The sequence below is a fragment of the Toxorhynchites rutilus genome, chromosome 3 (genome assembly GCF_029784135.1).
Source record: "Toxorhynchites rutilus septentrionalis strain SRP chromosome 3, ASM2978413v1, whole genome shotgun sequence".
Classification (NCBI taxonomy): Eukaryota; Metazoa; Arthropoda; class Insecta; order Diptera; family Culicidae; genus Toxorhynchites; species Toxorhynchites rutilus.
The window spans coordinates 109,483,186-109,506,218 of NC_073746.1; the positions used below are offsets into that span (position 1 = coordinate 109,483,186).

General features: G+C 37.1%; 1 protein-coding gene and 1 long non-coding RNA gene across 3 annotated transcripts; one reads left to right on the top strand and one right to left on the bottom strand.

The window, feature by feature from the left end:
- Positions 1-927: 927 nt before the first annotated feature.
- On the top strand, positions 928-21,556 carry LOC129772829 (homogentisate 1,2-dioxygenase). Of its 2 annotated transcripts, XM_055776329.1 has the most exons (5): positions 928-1,105; positions 15,310-15,766; positions 15,821-16,354; positions 20,718-21,026; positions 21,281-21,556. In XM_055776329.1, exons 1-4 carry the CDS (start codon positions 1,091-1,093, stop codon positions 21,020-21,022), a joined length of 1,311 nt encoding a protein of 436 aa, XP_055632304.1. In that variant the 5' UTR covers positions 928-1,090; the 3' UTR covers positions 21,023-21,026; positions 21,281-21,556. The 2 variants fall into 2 exon arrangements, with proteins under 2 accessions (XP_055632304.1, XP_055632303.1); XM_055776328.1 differs by having other exon boundaries at positions 929-1,105; positions 20,718-21,556.
- Positions 18,251-19,229, bottom strand: LOC129772831 (uncharacterized). Its single transcript, XR_008742650.1, has 3 exons — positions 19,072-19,229; positions 18,867-19,011; positions 18,251-18,728 (listed from the first exon to the last, which is right to left on the bottom strand). It is a non-coding gene; the product is annotated as an uncharacterized LOC129772831 (long non-coding RNA).
- Positions 21,557-23,033: the final 1,477 nt, after the last annotated feature.

The following is a 23,033-nucleotide window of genomic DNA, read 5'->3' on the forward strand; positions in this document are numbered from 1 at the left end:
CGGTTTAAAAAACAAAAAATGGATGAATATTCCTTCCGAATACACCAAAAAACTCCTAGATAACGACTAAAGACAGCTAAAGATAGTTGCAATGAATAAGGGATACCATACTAAAGATGGAATCCTGAATTGATCAACGCCTTATGAATCGAGTAGAGATTTCAACCAGAGTACGAAAATGAGTTTGAGTCAATTTTCATACATTAGCAATTTTTGGAGAAATAAAAACCATCATTCTGAAAACAGATAGCAAACCTCTTAACTCTCATATGACCCTATGACTTCATCTAAATAGAATGTTCCAAAACCTTGTTTTCGACTTTTAAAAGAAGAAAAAGAGATCTACATGGTGGAGTCTGATTACGAGTTTGTATCACTGCATAAATTTCTCGCGATTTTTTTGAGATGTTATTAAAAAGACGGACAACAGTCCCGTAAAGATGGGGATTGCATCGAATCCGCAAGCGGAAGTGCGAAAACGCAAAGCCGATTCACCCCTAATGATAATTATCGTACTGAATTCCACAACAAATGTTAATATATCGCCAAATCTTACTCAATTAAATCGATATCGTCAATATTTTTGTCCAAAAACATTCTATTGTAAGAAACGATAAACAAGTGTGTTAGCAATTTCAATCATCCCTGCTATCATGAGATAATTTTCCTTTCTCACGCCGGCCGGGGGCTCGTCTGGCCGAGGCGAACATTTGAGTATGAATATTCTTGTTTGTGGCTGTTTGTTTTTGTTATCATTCAAAACAACCAACTGGCATCTCAAGATCACCTTCTGCTGCTACCCATCGCATCTCTCTTGCATTGCGTTTCTATCGAGAGCCGCTTAGGAACTACAGCAGCAACAAGAATCCGGTTTGATCAGTTTTCAGTTGGCTCTTGCGGGGCATTAGAATATTCTACCACATTGGTTGAAAGTTTGTTATGGATCAGAGTGAGCGCAACAGGACCCGTTGGCAACAGAATCAGTTGAGTTTCCAGAGTTGCAGTAAGTAGAAACAGTTCTGCGTTGTTGTGCAATAATTCGTGCTGGTAATAATTGTGATAAGATACGAAGGCGTAGAAAGGATAAAAGATGCCAGAATATAAGGTAATTTCAGACTTCAACACTAGAATTGGTAATCTTACTGCTGAATCTTATTCGTTCATATTTGGTGGATATCGTATGAGCTTGTGACTTGTTAACGTAGTGTGTTTACACGCATTTAAATAAATTCTCTCTATATTCTTCTCGATATATTCTCTGCGTAATATTTGATTTGTATTGTGGAATGATTCTAACTCAGTGCAATTTTTGGGAGACAAATTATTAAATCGCAGCTTAACAGATCATTATGAAATTGAATAAATGCAATTGTGCGCTTGGTTAGTTCATATTATTTTCGCTAGAGGTTTGAAACTTAATAATTTGCATATTTTCGTGCGAACACAATCGATTTCGGAGCACACTTGTTTGAGCTGTCATCTGTTTGAGCGTTTCATCCTTTTCGTTTATATCTTCATTCTTCTCCTTTGTATTATAATCTATAAGTTTTCAAAAGAACACTTCCCATTATTAACTTAATTGTCATTTTTCACAATTATAAACAAAAATAATAAAACACATATCTAGCGCTAGCGCATTTTCCAACCTTCTTCGTTCCGTTTTGACTCATATTCCGACACATTGTTCTGCCATTTAAATTATTTCTAGAGAATAATTTGGGTGTTCAATAAAACATAACTAATGTATTTTAAGCGTGGATTGTTAAAACATTTAGTTTTAACGTCGCAAGGTTTACACATTTGCACAACTCGATTGGACTTGAATCGAACGGTTTTCAGAATGCAAAATTGCAATCCGTTCGGATAATTTTAGCTCTGACACTGTTACGGCGTTGCTCATGATAGCGTTTCCCAAGTGAAAGTATTCTTCTTTAAGCCACTTATTTTGAAACGGTCGTAGGAATTGCAGTCGTTTGCTCTCTATCTTCGCGTACGTGTTGACTATGAATTGTTGGTACAGCTCACGACATCATACGATACACATAAAATCCATCGAGCGCACTTCTTTATTTTATTCTTCTGATATAGTTATTCATAAATATACTCTATTCAATATGAATAATGATGTTCATAATGAATGGAGTACCTGTGGCAGGATCACGTTGTCTAATGTATGTGCAATATTCATCTCGTTCTTTCAGAACGATCGGGCATTTTTCGTCAAAAATATCTCTTCTGACTTGCATAGTGGTCACACACATTCTAGAGCTTGCCACTCAGAATACATTCCAGGCGTGTTGTTTGGTATAGAAATCTCAACTAAGTACTACTAAAAAGATGCAAGTGAAGACGAACGTTGGGAACGTTAGTGCTATTGAAGAAGAACATGGAGAGAGCCGTATGAATGATGTGCATTAACGATGAATTTCAGATTATTGTTTTTTCTTTGAATCACAATTTCTCGTGCCATTGTGCAGGCACCTTCTATGATTTTAGTAACGCTTACGCACTGAATCTTGACACGTGCTCTCCAGCAGATGTTTTTTTCAGATGGCAATATCGTGATTGTCATTTTGTAAACCGAGCAAGTGTAATTTGAAGTATTTCAATAATTCGTTGTGCTTATTAAAAAATACTCCCGGCTAGCCGACGATACACCTGGCTTAAGACGAAGTGAGGTTACTCGCGAATATGTGGATGAAAGTTCGATCTAACGCCATCTGTCATTTAACAACATAAATAAACTCATTCTGTTTGAAAATCGCCCGACGGTTAAATAATTTGGTTATTTTTTGTAATAAACTACTAAAATCGCAATTAAAAATAGGGTATGGGGGTTTAAATCTGTGGTTATATTTATTGTTTGAAGCAAAATTTAAGAAAAAAAGATATTCAGATTTTTTTTTCTGCATATAGGCACTCTAATCAGTATTCAATATTTAGTAATTTGTGTCCTAGCGGTATCATATATAGTTTATATAGTTTACATCCTATTCTCATGCTTACCAGGTTTTTTGTGCATAATTTCATCAAAACCGTTTCGAGCCGAGCCGTTTCGAAGGAGTTCGGTAACAAACAAACTAAATTTACTGAACATCAATGTTATAAACAATTGAATAATGAAAACCCCGATGTTCTTCAGGGGATATTCTGCCTTAATTGTTCGGTTCTTTGTTTTAAAGAGGCCTTAAGGGAAGACCCCTGTCTGGAAGGTCAGAAAATAATGAATTTTCGTGATTTTTTTTTCGGATGCTAGGAATGAAGTGAAGTGTTCGGGAATTTCGGTTATTGTTTAAAGTATATTTGAAGATGTATTTTCCATTTTTTGAGTACACTTATAATATTTATTGCGCTGTTGACAGCTGGATGCGTGGATGTTGTTTGAAAATCAATACCTTGCTGGTGGTATCGGTTCTGATGCAATGGGTTGTCGTATACGAATTCTAATGAATGTTTTGAAACTTTAGAACAATACCCAAAATTTTACATAGGGGTTTTCGAAAATTCGAAATTCAAATTTCGAAAATTGCTCAGAAGATTCGTCTCAAGATGTTTTTGTAAGATGATTTTGATTTTAATGATTTTTTGTCTGCCTGCTTACGTTTCGAGAACTCCTAAATGGTCTGACTTCAGGTCTAAAAAGGTTGCAATCAGATAATTTTGATCTTCTTCTAAGAAGTTAAAACGACCTCTCCAGCGTTTAAATATGTATTCATACGAAGTAAGTTCGGTGTTCTTTGTGCAGTCTCGTCCTTACCCAAATATTTTTTTGATGCAGGAACATGTGAAATTACCTAGAATATAGAAAAGCCAAACACACTTCTCCACCAGACTACCATCCCTGAAGACGGTTCAAAGTTTGTTCTCAATCTCAATGGAAATAATTCCTTGCTGATTGCATGTAACTCTTACTCTTACTCGGCCAGTATTCGAATTATCTTAATACACTCACAAAACTCTATATATAATAATATAAACCATTATCAGAATAAAACTGATAAAACCTGAAATTCCTTGTAGAAAACATAATACATAGTGTAAATACGATATCAACACTGCGCAAAGATAAATTGGATACTTATTCTAAACGAAAAATTTAATATTGGTTCAAAATTTTTATTAAAGAATGTGTTTATTTTCTTTTTTTCGTTTTACACTTTATTTGCATTATGTCACATGCTGTTTCTCTCAATTTTATAGTTGCTAGTAAAGAGTCGAATATCCGGCTATCTGGCCTCGAAGCTATCCGGTATCCGGCCAAACCGCTATCCGTTTCATCACTAGTTTTAACCCTTTCGTTACGAGTGTCGTTTATAAACGACAACTGCGCGATGACCAGTGTGCACGAGCGTCGTCTATAGACGACATCATGGTGATACTGCACATCGATCACACCAGTGCGATATTCATAGCGCGATAGCACTCCAGCATACTGCCGTAGTGAAAGGGTTAAGATTGAAACAAAAATGAATTTATTTCCCTAACAAGCCCTAACTCTGGTACAGTCTGTCAATGTTATCTTCAATCGAAATTCATCCATTGTCATCATGTGTGATAACACCGATATAGCAAGTTTGCTTCTATTTCCGCCAGAAAGGGTTTCATCGGATAGCTTCAGACAAACATGATATAACTTCCAACAGATATTTCTTGTTTACCACAGACAGCTCATGGTGCCAAATTGAATTTAAATAGAAACAGTGAAAATAGGGGAACTGAGGGTAAGCCCGCTTCATAAGGGAAAGTATTGTTTAGTGAGATCTGAGAGCACATATAGAATCATTGTTTAGATTATCTATCTATATTTATAAAAATGGATTTTTGTCTGTCTGCTGTCTGTCTGATTCTTATGGACTCGGAAACTACTGAACCGATCGACATGAAAATTGGTATGTAGGGGTTTTTAGGGTCGGGGAAGGTTCTTATGATATTTCCAGTCCCCTCCCCCTCACTAAAGGGGGGGGGGGGCTGTCATACAAATGAAACACAAATTTCTTCATTACTCGAAAGTTAAACAAGCAAACGAAACCAAATTTGGTATGTGGAGGTTTTAGGGTGCAATAAATGTTTTTACGGTGGTTAGATACTCCACCCCCCCCTTTTTAAGGGAGGGCTGCCATACAAATTAAACACAAATTTCTGCATAACTCGAGAATTAATTAAGCAAACTAAATTAAATTTGGCATGTGGAGGTTTTAAAGTGTAATAAATGTTTCTATGGTGGTTAAACACTCCACCCCCTCTTTAAGGGGAGGTTGCCATACAAATGAAACACAAATTTCTGCATTACTCGAGAATTAATCAAGCAAATGAAACCAAATTTGGTATTTGAAGGTTTTACGGGGCACGAAAGTTTTCTGTGGTGAATACACTCCTTCCCCCCTTCTCTAAGGTTGCCATACAAACGAAACACAAACTTCTGCATAACTCGAGAACTAATCAAGCACAATTTGGGATGTGAGGGTTTTTGAGTATAAGAAATGTTTCTATAATTTCTATACCCCTCCCTCCTCTGGAATGAAGAGGGGGTCCCATAAAAATATTACACATATTTCAACCAAAAATATTCCAACCAAACATGACAATTGAAAATTTTAGGAAAACTCTGAAGGCAAAAGGGAAAATTCGGAAAATTAAATTTCCATATGTTCTAGAATGCATAGTGACAAAGGCTGTTAGTCCATTTGATGTTTGCACTAGCGAAATTTTTGTTCGAAACTGGAAATGGATTTCTTCTTTTCTTTCCTATATCTTCTTCTATCTATACCAAAAAAAGGATCGCCGGATGTTTTGATAAGAGCAGAACTGGAGGAAGAAATTGTCCGATTTCGGGCTGTCTTCATTCTATCATATTTTCTGTATAAAACATTTATTCCATGTAACGAAGAAACATGTTATTTACAAGTGGTTGAAAAATCTTGAACGAGAATTGTGTCTGAAAACAGTCTGATATTTTAATGATGAGTTTTGTTAGAAATACTAGGAATTTTAGGGTGAAAGCTAAATTCAACGGCGTCAAATAGAAGATCAATCAATGAACAGTTCTGCGATTGGACCCATGGTCTTGCTCATAGTAAGAAAACGTGAATGTTTCAAGGTATTGATAACAAAAAACAAATTTTTGGCGGCACGAAGTTTGCCGGGTCAGCTAGTTTTCAATAAAATATAAAAGGAATATCGGTGCTTTCAAACGGCAATTTTGCAAGTAATAGTCAATTTCTAAAACTGACATAAAAACAGAGTTCACAAACCAGTGCGGGTAACACCGGCACCCTAAATTTGTCTATAAATATATTTGACACCAGCTGAACCAAATTGAATGTGGCAGCCGCCAAATGTGAGGTATTCTAATTCTAGATCTCAATTCAATTACTAGTTCCATGGAATCTAGGTCTTAGTTTCGAGCTTACCACCTTACCACATGATCCTGTTATGTAGACACTCTCACAATTCAATTTCCTCAGGAGCTGCGAGGCATCTGAAATAGATGGAAAATATGTCTCAATAACCTTCAACTAACTGGGAATCATGCCGGGCTTACTCCACTCAAAGGGTGACGGTCTTACCTCAACAGCATACATTTTTAAAGGAGACTATTTCTATTAATTTATCGCTTTAACTTAATTCAACTCAAATCGCAGTGATAATTAACAATCCAGGGGACAAACGGTAGAACAACGAAAAAAGATTTGAAACTTCGTTCAAAAATAAAATCTTTAATTTCACTACCGAAAAAGTAACAAGTATATGACGCGTAGACATTTTATCTTTCAAATGAAGTGTTTATCATACCATTTCGTTCAGTTGTTTAAGAGCTATTAACGCTCAAAATCTCGGTCTCCAGCGTAACGCTTTCGTTCTCGAAACTTTGGTTTTACACCCGGTATAGAAATGAAAGACGTAGTCCTACGTCAAAATGGATTAGTTTACTGTTTACTCTTCATGAACATGTTGATGGTTCTGAAAAGAACCTTTGGTGTTGTGTTTTTGTTATCACTCGATATTCCCATCTTGTTCGGTTAAACCTTCCTGTTTAGCTATTGGGTTTGCCACTCGCCACAGCTTTCACAGTTGGAAAATTTCTTCCCATCCAGCTTGTGACATGTTGTTCAGTAAATTACATTTAATGCGACGTTCCGGAGAAACACTTTGCCACTCACTGAAACTAATTGTTGCCTTGATGAGCGCCGAACCGAAGCTGCTCTGTTCTTGATGCGGGTTTTCTGATTGTCGTGAGCAGCTTTGCAAGCCAACTCGAGCACTCCGACGACCGAAACGTTACCGAGCGTTAAAAGGGAGCGATGGCAAAAAAATACATTCATTATATTTGTTCGCTCGTTGGATTCACATGCAGGCTAAAAAGGGTCCTTTTCAGGATCACAAAATTATCTTCAATCTAAAGAGTTTATTGTTTTGTTATCACTCGATATCCCCATCTTGTTTGGCTAAACCTTTATGTTTAGCAATTGCATTTGCCACTCGCCACAGCTTTCACAGTTGGAAAATTCCTTCCCATCCAGCTTGTGACATATTTTACAGTAAATTACATTCAATGGCACGTCGCATTACCACCACTCAGTGTCGGATTGGAGGTAATTTTAACCTGTAATTGAACATTTGTACAGTGGTACAGTGTCGACCTTCAATGTGGGGTCATAATTTGGACCCCGAACTCTATGTTTACAAAAATGTCCAACTGAATATGTCGCATTACTGGTCCGTCCAATTAGCTAAATGTCGAGATAAGTGTAAATTACTGTACTTTCAATCTAGAAGCAATTTAAGAATTGGTGAAAATCAATAAGCTCAGAACAACTGCCAAATTCACATACTCATCATATCCTTGCAAACAAATTATGAAAAAATCAATTTGTGTTTTATTATTATTTTGGATATTGTTTTAGAAAGCATTGAACTGTATTTCCTAAACTCTTTTTTGGAAGGTTTAATGGCCCTGAAAAGCGTCTTGTTTTAAGGAATGGTTCCAATTTAGAAAACTTAGTAGTTTTGAAAAAAACCATTTCGAACGCCCTCGATGCCGCCTTGTTCTGGATTTGCCACCAAAGCAGTTTGTATAAAGAACAAACTTTTTTCTTCTGCTACCTGGTGCCGTTTTGCGATTGCGTTTGCCACTCGCCACTCGCTGCAACTGCCTGTTGGTGTCTTGATGTCTACCGAACCGAATGTGTTCTGTTCCGAATGCGGGTTTTCTTATCGTCGCGAGCAGCTTTGCCAGCTAACTCGATCACTTCGGCGACCGAAACTATATAACGCCGTCTAGGTGGACTGGTGCACTGGTACTAACGCGCTCGGCCTAGCTACCCTTGCGGGGAACTCCAGATCAACACGCTTTCCCTTCACTTTTCCTCCTTTACCATGTCCAGACATGGCTGCTTGTGTTGGTTTGTTGATGTGATGTGATGCGAAACGATGTGGTGTACGGTTTGAATGAGAATGATCGTTACGGCAGCGGAGCGGGGATTTTTAAGCTGACTGGCTGGCTCGAGAATTACGCATGTGTGAGACTGCGACCAATGTTTCGTTCATTTTCTTCTTTTTCCTTCCCAATCGTGCTTCATTCTATTTCGCTGCTGCTCTGGTTGCCCGTTTTGGTCGGTACGATTTGAGGAGCACAAAATGGACCAATCAAAAATGGGCACATAGTGCATTTTGACAATGCTTGATATTTCACAATTATTCAATTATTTATCTCAAGAAAAATTAAATGTTATTCGTTATGATAGATGCGTAGATATATTTCCTATCAATTGATGCAAAAACCTTTGCGATCTATTGAGAAATGTTCGAGTTATAAGCGTTCCAAATCTTGCATTTTTTCCTACTTGTTCAGTGCCTAGATTTCCATTTCACCCCCTATATCTTCCGGTTAGACGTAGTCCTACGTCAAAATTACATCCGGTTGCACATCATCGGCACTCGCGTTCTTCTTTTCCTTTGTTTACGGGGACTTTAAGTCTAGTGATTCATTCGTCTCCGTAGCCCACCGAGTTATCTTGCCATTCTTTTTAAGCTTTTTTTACGATTGCTGAATATTTTTCGAATAAGCGGAATAGGGAGAAATTGTGGGGGTTGAGGGTCAATTCGATGCAATCCATACCGTTGTCACAACACCACCGAAGTATCTTTCCGAAGTGAGGTTTCCAAATCTGGTCAATGCTCCACAAATCTTTCGTGTGCTTTCATGTACGCTAGATAACGTTTTTAGGCACTCGTACTGGTACATCTTCGGGTCCATAGTCCCGTGTGCAGCGAAAACCTTGGATTCTAACGTAGTTTTTTGGGCTCTAACATATTTTTTTCGCAAATTCCACTGCCGCGCATACTTTGGCCTATTCTAATGTGAGTTTCCCGTTTACGAAATCATTTGAGCACGTCGTACATATTTAATTTCAATATTTACAAACATCCGGTACATCCGTGCGTTTCCGTTCATCGATTTCTCTGCTCCTCTTACTCGATTCTCTGAACGAGAGATTTTTTCATGATCATTATCTCATGGTTTTAATGTGGAACGGTTTACCTGTATTTTCATCAATGGAAATTGTCGTAGCATTTATTTATATTCTTACTCAAGCAATAATGGAACACACGAACAATGATTGGAGATCGACTATTTTCTTACACAAAACATGCACCTTGTTTCGTGTAGCGTTCTTCTTGAATGGGTCTAACATTCGAAGTGGAACTTTTGCAGTAATTATTTGAGAGTTCCACCAGAAGGATGCCAAACCACATGTCTCTTCAACAACCAAACAGAAAAAAGTGGAACCGAGCTAAAATGTGCCTTTAGACTATCACTTGTTCTGGTTCCTATCAATTTTTATTAAGAGCAGAACTTCATTCTCATCGTTCGCTCTTTTATATGGGAAACAAAACAAATTCTTGGAGTATAGGAATATTGTAGAACAAACGAACTTAATCAAAGAAATGATTTTCTATGAAAATTATGTTTTTGATTCTTCCTTAAAATCGACTCGAACTTGCTCGGATAACTCAACATAATCCAAGATTTCCAAAGCTGTAAAGAAAAATCATTGTTCAATTAATATTGAACCATCAATCATGATGACACTGTAGATTTATTGGTTTGGCTAGGTTCATTATAGCCGTCAGACACTACCCAATCTTATTTTGTGTTTTGAAGAAGATGGCGTGTATCATCGATGCTTAGACGAGAAAAAAAACTAATAATAAACTAATAAGCGGGGTTCTACTGTAGTTCTTGATTTCATTGTCATTTTAACTGAAACAGCTCAGTCATCTCATGTCAGTTTATAAATAAAGAATGCCAGGGACTATTTTCACAATAATTGTCATTGTTTTGATATGAAATTAGAAACTTCTCAGGCAATGTTAACTTCCTCGTCGGCAGAATACGATGTGGTAGAATTTTTTATTGGGTTCATAGTTCTGTGGATATATTTCAGGATTTTCAGGATGTAGCGAATATATATTTAGTTAGCATATGGGGAAGAAAGCTTCAACACATTTATGCAGTCATTCCATGCCAAACCGATTTCTCAGATTTTCGTGAAAAGTGGTAATTTCTTTCTTAACCGCAAAACATTAAACCCGTATTTTTCTATTTTTACATTAGGGTGACCATTTTCCATTTTAGGGTGGTTCGAAAAACCACCTTTTCCCCTTTTTCCAAAAATGACTTTTTCAAAAATTCATAACGAAGTTCACAAACTGAGCCGATTTAGATAATCGACATATCAAATTAAAGCTAATTAGCAGGTTTCGGTTTTGATTTTGTCATTATTGATTGTATTATTTTTTATAGAATACGATGTGGTAGAATTTTTTATTGGGTTCATAGTTCTGTGGATATATTTCAGGATTTTCAGGATGTAGCGAATATATATTTAGTTAGCATATGGGGAAGAAAGCTTCAACACATTTATGCAGTCATTCCATGCCAAACCGATTTCTCAGATTTTCGTGAAAAGTGGTAATTTCGTTCTTAACCGCAAAACATTAAACCCGTATTTTTCTATTTTTACATTAGGGTGACCATTTCCATTTTAGGGTGGTTCGAAAAACCACCTTTTTTTTTTAGTGATTCATTCGTCTCCGTAGCCCACCGAGTTATCTTGCCATTCTTTTTAAGCTTTTTTTACGATTGCTGAATATTTTTCGAATAAGCGGAATAGGGAGAAATTGTGGGGGTTGAGGGTCAATTCGATGCAATCCATACCGTTGTCACAACACCACCGAAGTATCTTTCCGAAGTGAGGTTTCCAAATCTGGTCAATGCGCCACAAATCTTTCGTGTGCTTTCATGTACGCTAGATAACGTTTTTAGGCACTCGTACTGGTACATCTTCGGGTCCATAGTCCCGTGTGCAGCGAAAACCTTGGATTCTAACGTAGTTTTTTGGGCTCTAACATATTTTTTTCGCAAATTCCACTGCCGCGCATACTTTGGCCTATTCTAATGTGAGTTTCCCGTTTACGAAATCATTTGAGCACGTCGTACATATTTAATTTCAATATTTACAAACATCCGGTACATCCGTGCGTTTCCGTTCATCGATTTCTCTGCTCCTCTTACTCGATTCTCTGAACGAGAGATTTTTTCATGATCATTATCTCATGGTTTTAATGTGGAACGGTTTACCTGTATTTTCATCAATGGAAATTGTCGTAGCATTTATTTATATTCTTACTCAAGCAATAATGGAACACACGAACAATGATTGGAGATCGACTATTTTCTTACACAAAACATGCACCTTGTTTCGTGTAGCGTTCTTCTTGAATGGGTCTAACATTCGAAGTGGAACTTTTGCAGTAATTATTTGAGAGTTCCACCAGAAGGATGCCAAACCACATGTCTCTTCAACAACCAAACAGAAAAAAGTGGAACCGAGCTAAAATGTGCCTTTAGACTATCACTTGTTCTGGTTCCTATCAATTTTTATTAAGAGCAGAACTTCATTCTCATCGTTCGCTCTTTTATATGGGAAACAAAACAAATTCTTGGAGTATAGGAATATTGTAGAACAAACGAACTTAATCAAAGAAATGATTTTCTATGAAAATTATGTTTTTGATTCTTCCTTAAAATCGACTCGAACTTGCTCGGATAACTCAACATAATCCAAGATTTCCAAAGCTGTAAAGAAAAATCATTGTTCAATTAATATTGAACCATCAATCATGATGACACTGTAGATTTATTGGTTTGGCTAGGTTCATTATAGCCGTCAGACACTACCCAATCTTATTTTGTGTTTTGAAGAAGATGGCGTGTATCATCGAAGCTTAGACGAGAAAAAAAACTAATAATAAACTAATAAGCGGGGTTCTACTGTAGTTCTTGATTTCATTGTCATTTTAACTGAAACAGCTCAGTCATCTCATGTCAGTTTATAAATAAAGAATGCCAGGGACTATTTTCACAATAATTGTCATTGTTTTGATATGAAATTAGAAACTTCTCAGGCAATGTTAACTTCCTCGTCGGCAGAATACGATGTGGTAGAATTTTTTATTGGGTTCATAGTTCTGTGGATATATTTCAGGATTTTCAGGATGTAGCGAATATATATTTAGTTAGCATATGGGGAAGAAAGCTTCAACACATTTATGCAGTCATTCCATGCCAAACCGATTTCTCAGATTTTCGTGAAAAGTGGTAATTTCGTTCTTAACCGCAAAACATTAAACCCGTATTTTTCTATTTTTACATTAGGGTGACCATTTTCCATTTTAGGGTGGTTCGAAAAACCACCTTTTCCCCTTTTTCCAAAAATGACTTTTTCAAAAATTCATAACGAAGTTCACAAACTGAGCCGATTTAGATAATCGACATATCAAATTAAAGCTAATTAGCAGGTTTCGGTTTTGATTTTGTCATTATTGATTGTATTATTTTTTATAGAATACGATGTGGTAGAATTTTTTATTGGGTTCATAGTTCTGTGGATATATTTCAGGATTTTCAGGATGTAGCGAATATATATTTAGTTAGCATATGGGGAAGAAAGCTTCAACACATTTATGCAGTCATTCCATGCCAAACCGATTTCTCAGATTTTCGTGAAAAGTGGTAATTTCGTTCTTAACCGCAAAACATTAAACCCGTATTTTTCTATTTTTACATTAGGGTGACCATTTTCCATTTTAGGGTGGTTCGAAAAACCACCTTTTCCCCTTTTTCCAAAAATGACTTTTTCAAAAATTCATAACGAAGTTCACAAACTGAGCCGATTTAGATAATCGACATATCAAATTAAAGCTAATTAGCAGGTTTCGGTTTTGATTTTGTCATTATTGATTGTATTATTTTTTATAGAATACGATGTGGTAGAATTTTTTATTGGGTTCATAGTTCTGTGGATATATTTCAGGATTTTCAGGATGTAGCGAATATATATTTAGTTAGCATATGGGGAAGAAAGCTTCAACACATTTATGCAGTCATTCCATGCCAAACCGATTTCTCAGATTTTCGTGAAAAGTGGTAATTTCGTTCTTAACCGCAAAACATTAAACCCATATTTTTCTATTTTTACATTAGGGTGACCATTTCCATTTTAGGGTGGTTCGAAAAACCACCTTTTCCCCTTTTTCCAAAAATGACTTTTTCAAAAATTCATAACGAAGTTCACAAACTGAGCCGATTTAGATAATCGACATATCAAATTAAAGCTAATTAGCAGGTTTCGGTTTTGATTTTGTCATTATTGATTGTATTATCAGTATTCACAAACTGAGCCGATTTAGATAATCGACATATCAAATTAAAGCTAATTAGCAGGTTTCGGTTTTGATTTTGTCATTATTGATTGTATTATTTTTTATAGAATACGATGTGGTAGAATTTTTTATTGGGTTCATAGTTCTGTGGATATATTTCAGGATTTTCAGGATGTAGCGAATATATATTTAGTTAGCATATGGGGAAGAAAGCTTCAACACATTTATGCAGTCATTCCATGCCAAACCGATTTCTCAGATTTTCGTGAAAAGTGGTAATTTCGTTCTTAACCGCAAAACATTAAACCCGTATTTTTCTATTTTTACATTAGGGTGACCATTTCCATTTTAGGGTGGTTCGAAAAACCACCTTTTCCCCTTTTTCCAAAAATTCATAACGAAGTTCACAAACTGAGCCGATTTAGATAATCGACATATCAAATTAAAGCTAATTAGCAGGTTTCGGTTTTGATTTTGTCATGTATTATTTTTTATAGCCTTCATGGTCTCGGGACCAAGGGCGCTATCTTTTTTTATATTTTTTCTTGAAAGCTGAGGATTTTTTACATAACATATCCAAAAAAAAAGGCTTAATTTTTTGTTCTTGAATTATGATTTTTCAAAATTAACCGAAGGTCGAAAAAATCAATTTTTACCCTTTTTTCCACCACAACTTTTGAACTACTGGACCGATTCAGATGATCGACATATCAAATTAAAGCCAAAGAGCTATTCTTGTTTAGAAAAATATTACACTTAAAAAAAAATGTTTTCGTAATTATTGGTTGTAATTGTTTTCCATAGTTTACATGGTTTCAGGACCGAAGGCACCATACTTTTTTTTATTTTTTCTTGAAAAATGAGGGTTTCTCACATAACATATCCGAATTTCGGAGAGGTGTCTTTTTTCGTGCATGAGTTATGATTTTTCAAAGTTAACATGTTTTCAGTTTTAATTCAATATTACTACTGTACTACATCTATGCAACTTGAATCCAATTTTTACGCAAGTGTAGCTTCAAATTGATATATTGATCATCTGAATCGGTCCATCAGTTCAAATGTTATGATTTTTTGAATAAAGGGATTTTTGAAAATAAAAGGGGAAAAATTATTTTTCGTACCTTCGGTTAACATTGAAAAATCATAACTTAGGAACAAAAAATAATGCCTTCATGAATTTGGATATGTTATGTAAAAAATCCGCAGCTTTCAAGAATAAATCTAAAAAATATATAGCGCCCGTGGTCACACAAACGTAACATTCATCTAAGGAAGACTTGCTGATTAGCTTTAATTTGATATGTCGATCATCTCAATTGGTTCAGTAGTTCACAAGTTATGATTTTTTTGAAAAAAGTCATTTTTGGGAAAAAAAAGTCGATATTTCGAATGACAATGGGTACTTTTTTGAAAAAAAGCCTAAAAAACGGGTCTAATATTTTGCGAAAAGGAACAAAACTACCACTTTTCACGAAAATCTGAAAACTATCATATCGGTTTGGCTTGGAATGGCTGTATGAATGTATGAGTTGGGTATGAGTGTGAATTATTAAAAGACACTGATCCTTTTTTCCCAAGTACCTTTCTGGGTTCGGATCCCACTTTGAGTCGGAGGATTCCCGCTGTCCGAACGCCTTACCCGTAGGCCAGAACTCACCCCAAAAGTGTGTCTACGGTTTGTATGCAGAACAGCTGTCTGGCAGTGCTTTTACCGCGCCTCGAACGGAGAATACACGCAGCTGGTTGTACAGGATCCGGCCATCGGTCGTTCATCAACCCTTCCAACGGTACGATGTAGCTCCATGCTTGAGGGCAACTTGGGATGAGCAACATCCCAATCCGAATCAGATGCGTTGGAACCCATTTGATGTTCCCCAAAACAACAACAAAAAGGTAGACTTTGTCGCCGGGCTGCATACTGTCTGTGGTGCCGGGGACACTAGGTCTCGTCATGGGCTGGCGATTCACGTGTTCCTGTGCAACAGTTCGATGGAAAATAAGGCATTCTACAACAGCGATGGTGACTTTTTGATCGGTAAGTAGTTAACTGTTAGTTTTCTAGTGTATTTATTACATCACCTTTTTGCAGTTCCCCAACAAGGACCATTGGATATAACAACCGAATTTGGCAAAATGTATGTCTGTCCTAACGAAATATGCGTAATTCCTCAAGGTATTAGATTCAGTGTGGCCGTTGAAGGGCCAACGCGGGGCTACATCCTCGAGGTATACGATGGTCATTTCAAGTTGCCCGACTTGGGACCCATCGGAGCCAATGGACTAGCTAATCCTCGAGATTTCCTCACCCCAACCGCCTGGTTCGAGGATCGCTCTGTGCAGGGATTCAAAATCATTTCCAAATATCAGGGCGCTTTGTTCGTTGCCAGCCAGAATCACTCGCCGTTCGATGTTGCAGCCTGGCATGGCAATTACGTACCGTACAAGTATGATTTGGCGAGATTCATGGTGATCAATTCGGTCAGCTTCGATCACTGTGATCCGAGCATTTTTACAGTACTGACGTGTCCCAGCTTGAGATATGGAACCGCCATAGCCGATTTTGTCATCTTCCCTCCGAGATGGTCGGTACAGGAGCACACATTCAGACCGCCGTACTATCACCGTAAGTATCTGTCCATATTTCTTGGGACCTACAATAAAATGGCTTGCCCTTTTGGGAAAAGGAAAATTTACGATCTTCACAATACAGTGGTAGACATTCGTTCAACGGCACCCTATTTTTCCTCAATATTTTTAAAAATAAGTCAATTCTTTGTACAGTTTTGTTCATAAAAGACTATTATTGTTTATTTTCATCGAATTCACTCTAAAAAAAAAGTATAAATTCACTTTTTGTTTTCTAAGTATTTCAAATATGTGGAATCAGGGTGGACATTCGTTTAGCCGCATCCTAAAATTTCAATAAAAGAAAATTTGTGTGGCAAATTTCGAGCCCAACCGGTAGCTAATATTTAATATGTCCACCTCCATTTCGGATCACTTTGAAAACTCGATTTGGCATCGAGTCAGACAGCTTTTAAAGTGTTGCCATATTGATTATAGCCCAACACTCCTGAATTACTGGAAATGTTGTCAAATTGTCATCCGTTTGCATAGACCATCTCGGCCAGGATTCTCCATAGGTTCTCTATGGGATTGCAATCGACTGCAAGCAAGTCATTCAAGAAGTGGAATATCCTTCTCGGCAAACCATGCCTTCGATTGCTTGGAAACGTGGATCTATACATAATCCTGCTGAAAAAACGACATCCTCGGTAGCGTTATTCTCAATATGGCCAATCAAAACGTCCTCCAGTAATTGAAGATACTTTTCGAAGTTCATTCGGGTGAAAATTAAACAAATGGGAAGCTTGCTGTGATAGGAAACGGCTCCCCACACTGTCAAACTTCCGCCCCCAAAGTTTCGCTTCGAGCCACTGTTACAGTCTGGACCATCCAAATTGACCTTTTTTCGCCAGAAAATACAACATTTCTCCATTCTAGTTTCCATTCCATGTATTGTCGGACGAAAATGAGATGGTTCTGCTTATGGGTGGCGGTCAGTTTCGACTTCCCTTGAAGTTTCTTCCACATGATGTTTGGTGACTCATTCAAGATGCGCGCAATATGCCGCTTCGTTACTGGAACAACCGACTCTGCCTTAATGTATGAGCAGGACATCGTTTCCTGGGTGCTTCGTGTCTAATTTGACCTTTAAGACGCAAAGTAACTTTGGTGTTCTCATTTGTTGGTCGTTATATCCCATATTTCTGGCACTATTTAGAGAAATTCCGTACCACTTTCTCAGATCGACCAATTTTTGTTACGATCGAGCGATTAGAAAACTTTTGCTCACTGAATATCTTTATTATTTTCCGCCCCTCTTCCGTCAATAGAATACCTTTCGCCATTCCTTTAAGTTCTACGTAAATCACTAATCTGACCAACTTCTTGCGTTGCACATCTAATATTTATCTTGTAAATTGAACATTCCCAATTATTTTTTCGAGAAACACAGATACAGGCTTGGTGATTATGCGAACACTCGATTTTTATGCCCTGCGGCTAAACGTATGACTCAGGAAAAAACGACGTTTGAATGTTTATATCCACCGATGCCGCTTTGTGTGTGTGTGTGATTGTGACGCACGTCCTTTCAATAAAATTGACTTAAATATACTACCACTACAGCAAATAAGTATCCCGATAAAAAGAACATTCCTAGTTGTTTTGTAAGTGTTTCAAGTTTTTTTTTCAAGTGCGGCTAAACGAATGTCTATCACTGTATTACAGATAAATTGTTGTGCTAATTTGGGTAGGTCATGATTCACTGGGTGATAGCTTCTATTTTTTGTAGTGATAAAGTAAAGACAGCTGCTACGCCGCACATCTATTTCATTTGGATTTCGTTATTGCATGGTTGACCATGAAAATATGAGAATATTATTTCAAGTTATCAACCCATTGTTATGCTGATCCGAAGGGTTTGGGGGGACAATAAGAAGAGAAACCCAGCGAGTGAGGAGGTTGGACTAGATGGAGCACGTTGTTTCGGTTTACATGATTTCCACCCCTATTGTGTATTTCGATCGATTCGAAATATTTCGAACGAGTTTATAAAATTCTATCTGTATTCCGTTCGAGTTGTTTTTGCATTTCGTTCGATCTGTTTCTCTTCGAAAAATAAATTGGCAAAATGTTCGGAATCAGGAATGCGATATTATAACTCGAACGAAATAGCGGTTTCGAACGAAATGGAAATCCATTCATATCGTTAGACACTAACAAAAAATCAAGTTTTTTTCTATATTCTGAAGCAGTGAACCGGAACTCCAAAGCCTGTTGCTTCCTCTGCTCTTTCCGGAGGAGGTATTTCTTCTTGAGTCGGATTTTTTTCTCCTCCAGATGTAACTGCCTCCTGGCATATTCTGCGTCCTGGCTCCATTGTTATCTATCACGATCCTCTTCTTCGGTTTTAATTTGAAGTCGATCAAAACCTGTTGTAATTAAATAAAACGTAAAACGATTGAGGTTTAGAGGCGAATGAACTTCAAAGTTTAAAGCCTCTTGAAAACAAAGAAAGAAGAAAAAACGATTTAAGCCAAATTATAATTTACTTCCATACGTCTTGATACCTGCTGCTGCTGCTGTTCCGCCCACACCGAAGCCAAAATTGGCTTTGAAGTGTTCGCTGTCTCAGAAAACTTAAGGGTCTTGGCCACCGCAGGATCCTCATCCATTCTCAGCACTAGCTTCTCGAATTGCTTCGTCACGCGTAATCTAAAATATATAAAAATGCATATTGAAAATAATTAAATAATGCTAAAAACTCGCACTTACTTTTACACTTCCATTTTTCAATTGAGTCGACAGCGAATGAGGATACGACTCCAAATCTGACAGGTACAGTCAAGTCATTCGCCTCGGGGAATACGGCGAAAGTTCATCGATGTTTATTCGAGGTGTGTCACATTCGCCGGCCATGATAGAGTAACACGACTGACTTGGGCTATCTCACGTCATTCGCGGCGTGGAATGAACCCCATAATATCAACATTTGGATCGCTCCTTCTATGATTTACTTCCGTACAAATGCTGCTAGAGACAAAACTAGCGGCAGCTACTGAGAGGATTTACTGTAAACTGTAACCAGTGGCTAATAGCTAATAAGATCACTGAACTAAATGTTGACATTCGGCCTGATTCTACGCGGCGTGTGAGGCGAGATGACAATTGTCACATCACCATCACGCAATCCTCCACAATCTATTCCAGCAGTCGAACGGATGCCGTGAGAGGTTTATTATATGTATGTGAGAAGATGAACTGCATGTGAAAAGGTTCATTCTGCTAGTTGCCATATCAGATCAGAGATCTCACTTTCGCACATATGTTCACGAATTTGCAGACATTTTACCTTTGTCACAACCTTCTATTCCTGCTGCAGGCTCTTTAAAATAGTGAAAAATAAAAATTGTGAATCAGGCAATGTTGTAAAGACGTTAAGCCAAAATAAATAAATAAATTTCATCCCAATCCACATTCCGAATCCGAGTATCGGACGCTATGGTCGGCTTAGTAGTGCGAAGTCGGAAATTTTAAGTGATTTTTGACATGCTGTAACTTCATGAAAAATCAACGCATATCGATGAGATGCGCATCATTTTGAAGCTACAACTTTCAGGTATTATAATATTTTAGGTACATATTTTTATCTTGGTGTGTGTAAGTGTAGTGGAAACAATATCAGGAAGAAATGAAAAATCAAATTTTCTTTGTTTTTTTAAGAATATTCTAGACTAACACATTTTTTGCTAACCAACTCAACAGCGAATCCAATTAACCTTATCAACCAGCTTTCATTTGGTTCCAAGAACGTTCCTGTAGGACCTTCCCGCACAGAGATATTTAAAAAAAATATAAAATTATTTAAATTTTTTGCATCGATTTCAAAAAAAATCCAAAAACAGGATGCTTTACAAAATTTACTGTAATTTTACATTAAGTTCTAATGTTTTCAGGCAAATTTTTAGCCTAGTGTATTCGCTAAACAGCTGTGAACGTTTCATATTGATACGTTAAGCGGTTTTTTCTAGAAGATTTTTCAAAGTTTGGAGTATATTAGAGGAGCATTGAATCGCAAATCGTACCAGAAGTACAAAATCATACGCGGCTCTCAGAACGAACGATTCGTAACTTTCGTCTTTATGGGTTTGTAGGAGAAGAGTACACGTGGAAATGCGTATGAATATGGGTGAGTATCATCACTCCTTACAATATTTGTACCTACAAACGCATGAAAACAAAAGTTCATCTCATCGATATGCGTTGATTTTTACGAAGTTACAGCATGTCAAAAATCACTTAAAATTTCCGACTTCGCACTCTGTTCCTCTGATTTTTTTTGTTGAGTGTATATCGTGCGTTTTCTAGAGAGGACTAGTTTATAAAACAAATCAAGCTTCTATGTTTACGGATTTTTTCAGGCAACTGCATGAGCGAGTTCATGGGTCTCATCGCTGGTCGCTACGAAGCAAAGGAAGGTGGCTTCCTACCCGGTGGCGCTTCGCTCCACTCGATCATGACTCCCCATGGACCGGACCGACAGTGCTTCGAGGGTGCTTCCAATGCTGATTTGAAACCGGAGCGTATCGCCGACGGAACACAAGCGTTTATGTTTGAATCGTCGCTCAGCATGGCCGTCACCAAGTGGGGCGAAGAAACCTGTCAGAAACTGGATGCGAAGTATTACGAATGCTGGCAGGCATTGGAGAAGAAGTTTAAAATTTGAAAAGGTATGTTATCATTTCTTTGGATGGAATCAGGGATATTTCGGTGCAATAAATAAACTTTCCATGGTAGCCTTTTCATTAGGACAAAAACCGAATTAAATTCTCTGTCTCTCACAGTTGTTTTGAAGCAAATTTATAAAATTTATCTTTATGGTATCTCTAGATTCGCTGTTAATACTTAGATTTACACAATTTTGTGGCGTATTTCGCTTTCTCTCTTTAAAATTATATTATTTTGTTTTTTTTTATCATTTAAGGAATACACTTTCGCGGTTTGCTTGTAGTATAGTGTGTTTCACATGTTCTTTTACCCAATCGACTATACTCGTATATCCAAAATGGGTCAGTTTAATCTGTTAATCGTATGTAAGTTCGAATCGCTTTCTCTTTCGTCCAGGTTCAATTTACTTAGCTTCGTGGTGTCAGTAATCACACAACTTATCTGTTGTTTTTTTTCTCATATATATTTGCACTATAGCGACTATATTACACCTAGAAATAGTTTTGTGGAAAAATAAAGCCTTTGTTTCGTGCTTGTTTGTGTGTTGCTTTTTTGTGTACTTCCTTTTTAGTTATTAAATCATAAGCGCTCTATCTAGGGAGAAAAAAAGAAGAACCGAAGTGGTTTTGATGTAGTAGTGTGTAATTTTTAGTGTGTTGAGTATGCATTGTTTGCGTTTGCGTGTCTGTGTAAACTGGAGAATAGGTGCCCTTTAAATGTGCATATTGTTCATATCGTTCAGGTTTTCGTTGATCATAGTGGGGTAACAAAATCAACACTGTTTGCACACAATCACGCGTCTCTATACCGTCCCGTTTGTATAGTTTTGTTCTTAACATTTGTTTTTGTTTTCTCCTCAAAGCTACTAAGAATCTAGCTCACTAAATTCATTCGTCCAGAATATATAACTCCTTTTTTCAAATACTTATAGAAAAATAAACTTATCTTCGTGTCAAATATACTTCGAATACGTTCTCTTTGTTTACAAATTAGCTCTGCTAAGTGTTTGGCTGGATGTGACAATACAAGCAAAACCTGTATGTATGTATGCAAATATCAGAATTTTGTAAGCGTCTGTTTTTCTGCGTGTTGTGCACTTCTATCTGAAAATGGACAATTTTTCTGTTCGCTATTGTTTTTTTGTTTTTTTATCATATCAGTTCTGTTTCGAGTGTGAGTGGCTTTCTGTTTTGCAAAGGCATCTTCGAAAAAATCGTGCAACAGATGTATAAAGCGGTATAGACATCTAAAATAAATACGTATTGCCCGGTACGTATATTTGGAACGGAACATCCGAAGCAAAGCTTTGTGTTCGATTGATGGGAGAACACACAGGTAGCGCTGCGATTGTAGCCGTTGCAAAGATGGATTCATTCGGAAATAATGTGCCCGATTATGTTGAAATGAGTTGTTTGGGATTACAGCGAAAGTATGTTATGCTCACGAAAATTCCAGATTTTTCTACATTACATGAAACAATTACAGTAAATATTCGCTAATTGGGCGAAAGGGGAAGACCGGTTATCGACATTTGCGTTTTAACTGGTCCGACATGCAAAACGTCAAATAAAATCAAGGGAAATTTCAATGAATTGTTTGATTCGCGTTGATCATGAATTTGGATAAACCAAAGGTTTCCAATGGAAGTTTCGCATTGAGTGCGACACTGGTATGGAATATAATTTGAGGAAATTATTTTTCTGTAATTTAATCGATGTTTTTGTCTTGCGAAAATAATGTCATTTTTCATAACATTTCAAATTACATTCGAATGCCCTTCATAGCAAATCTTCCATTTGGATATGGTGTCGATTGTTTACGAAATTCTGCTTTTTAACTGGTCCATGGACCAGTTAGCGGTCGCCCAGTTAAAAAGCAGACCAGTTAAACCAGGACCAGTTAGCGAACGATTACTGTATACTATATGTTAGAAAAATATTTTATTTAACAGAGCAAAGGAACTTTGGTGGAACATATAAATTAACCAGTTTCTATGATGATGTGGCTCA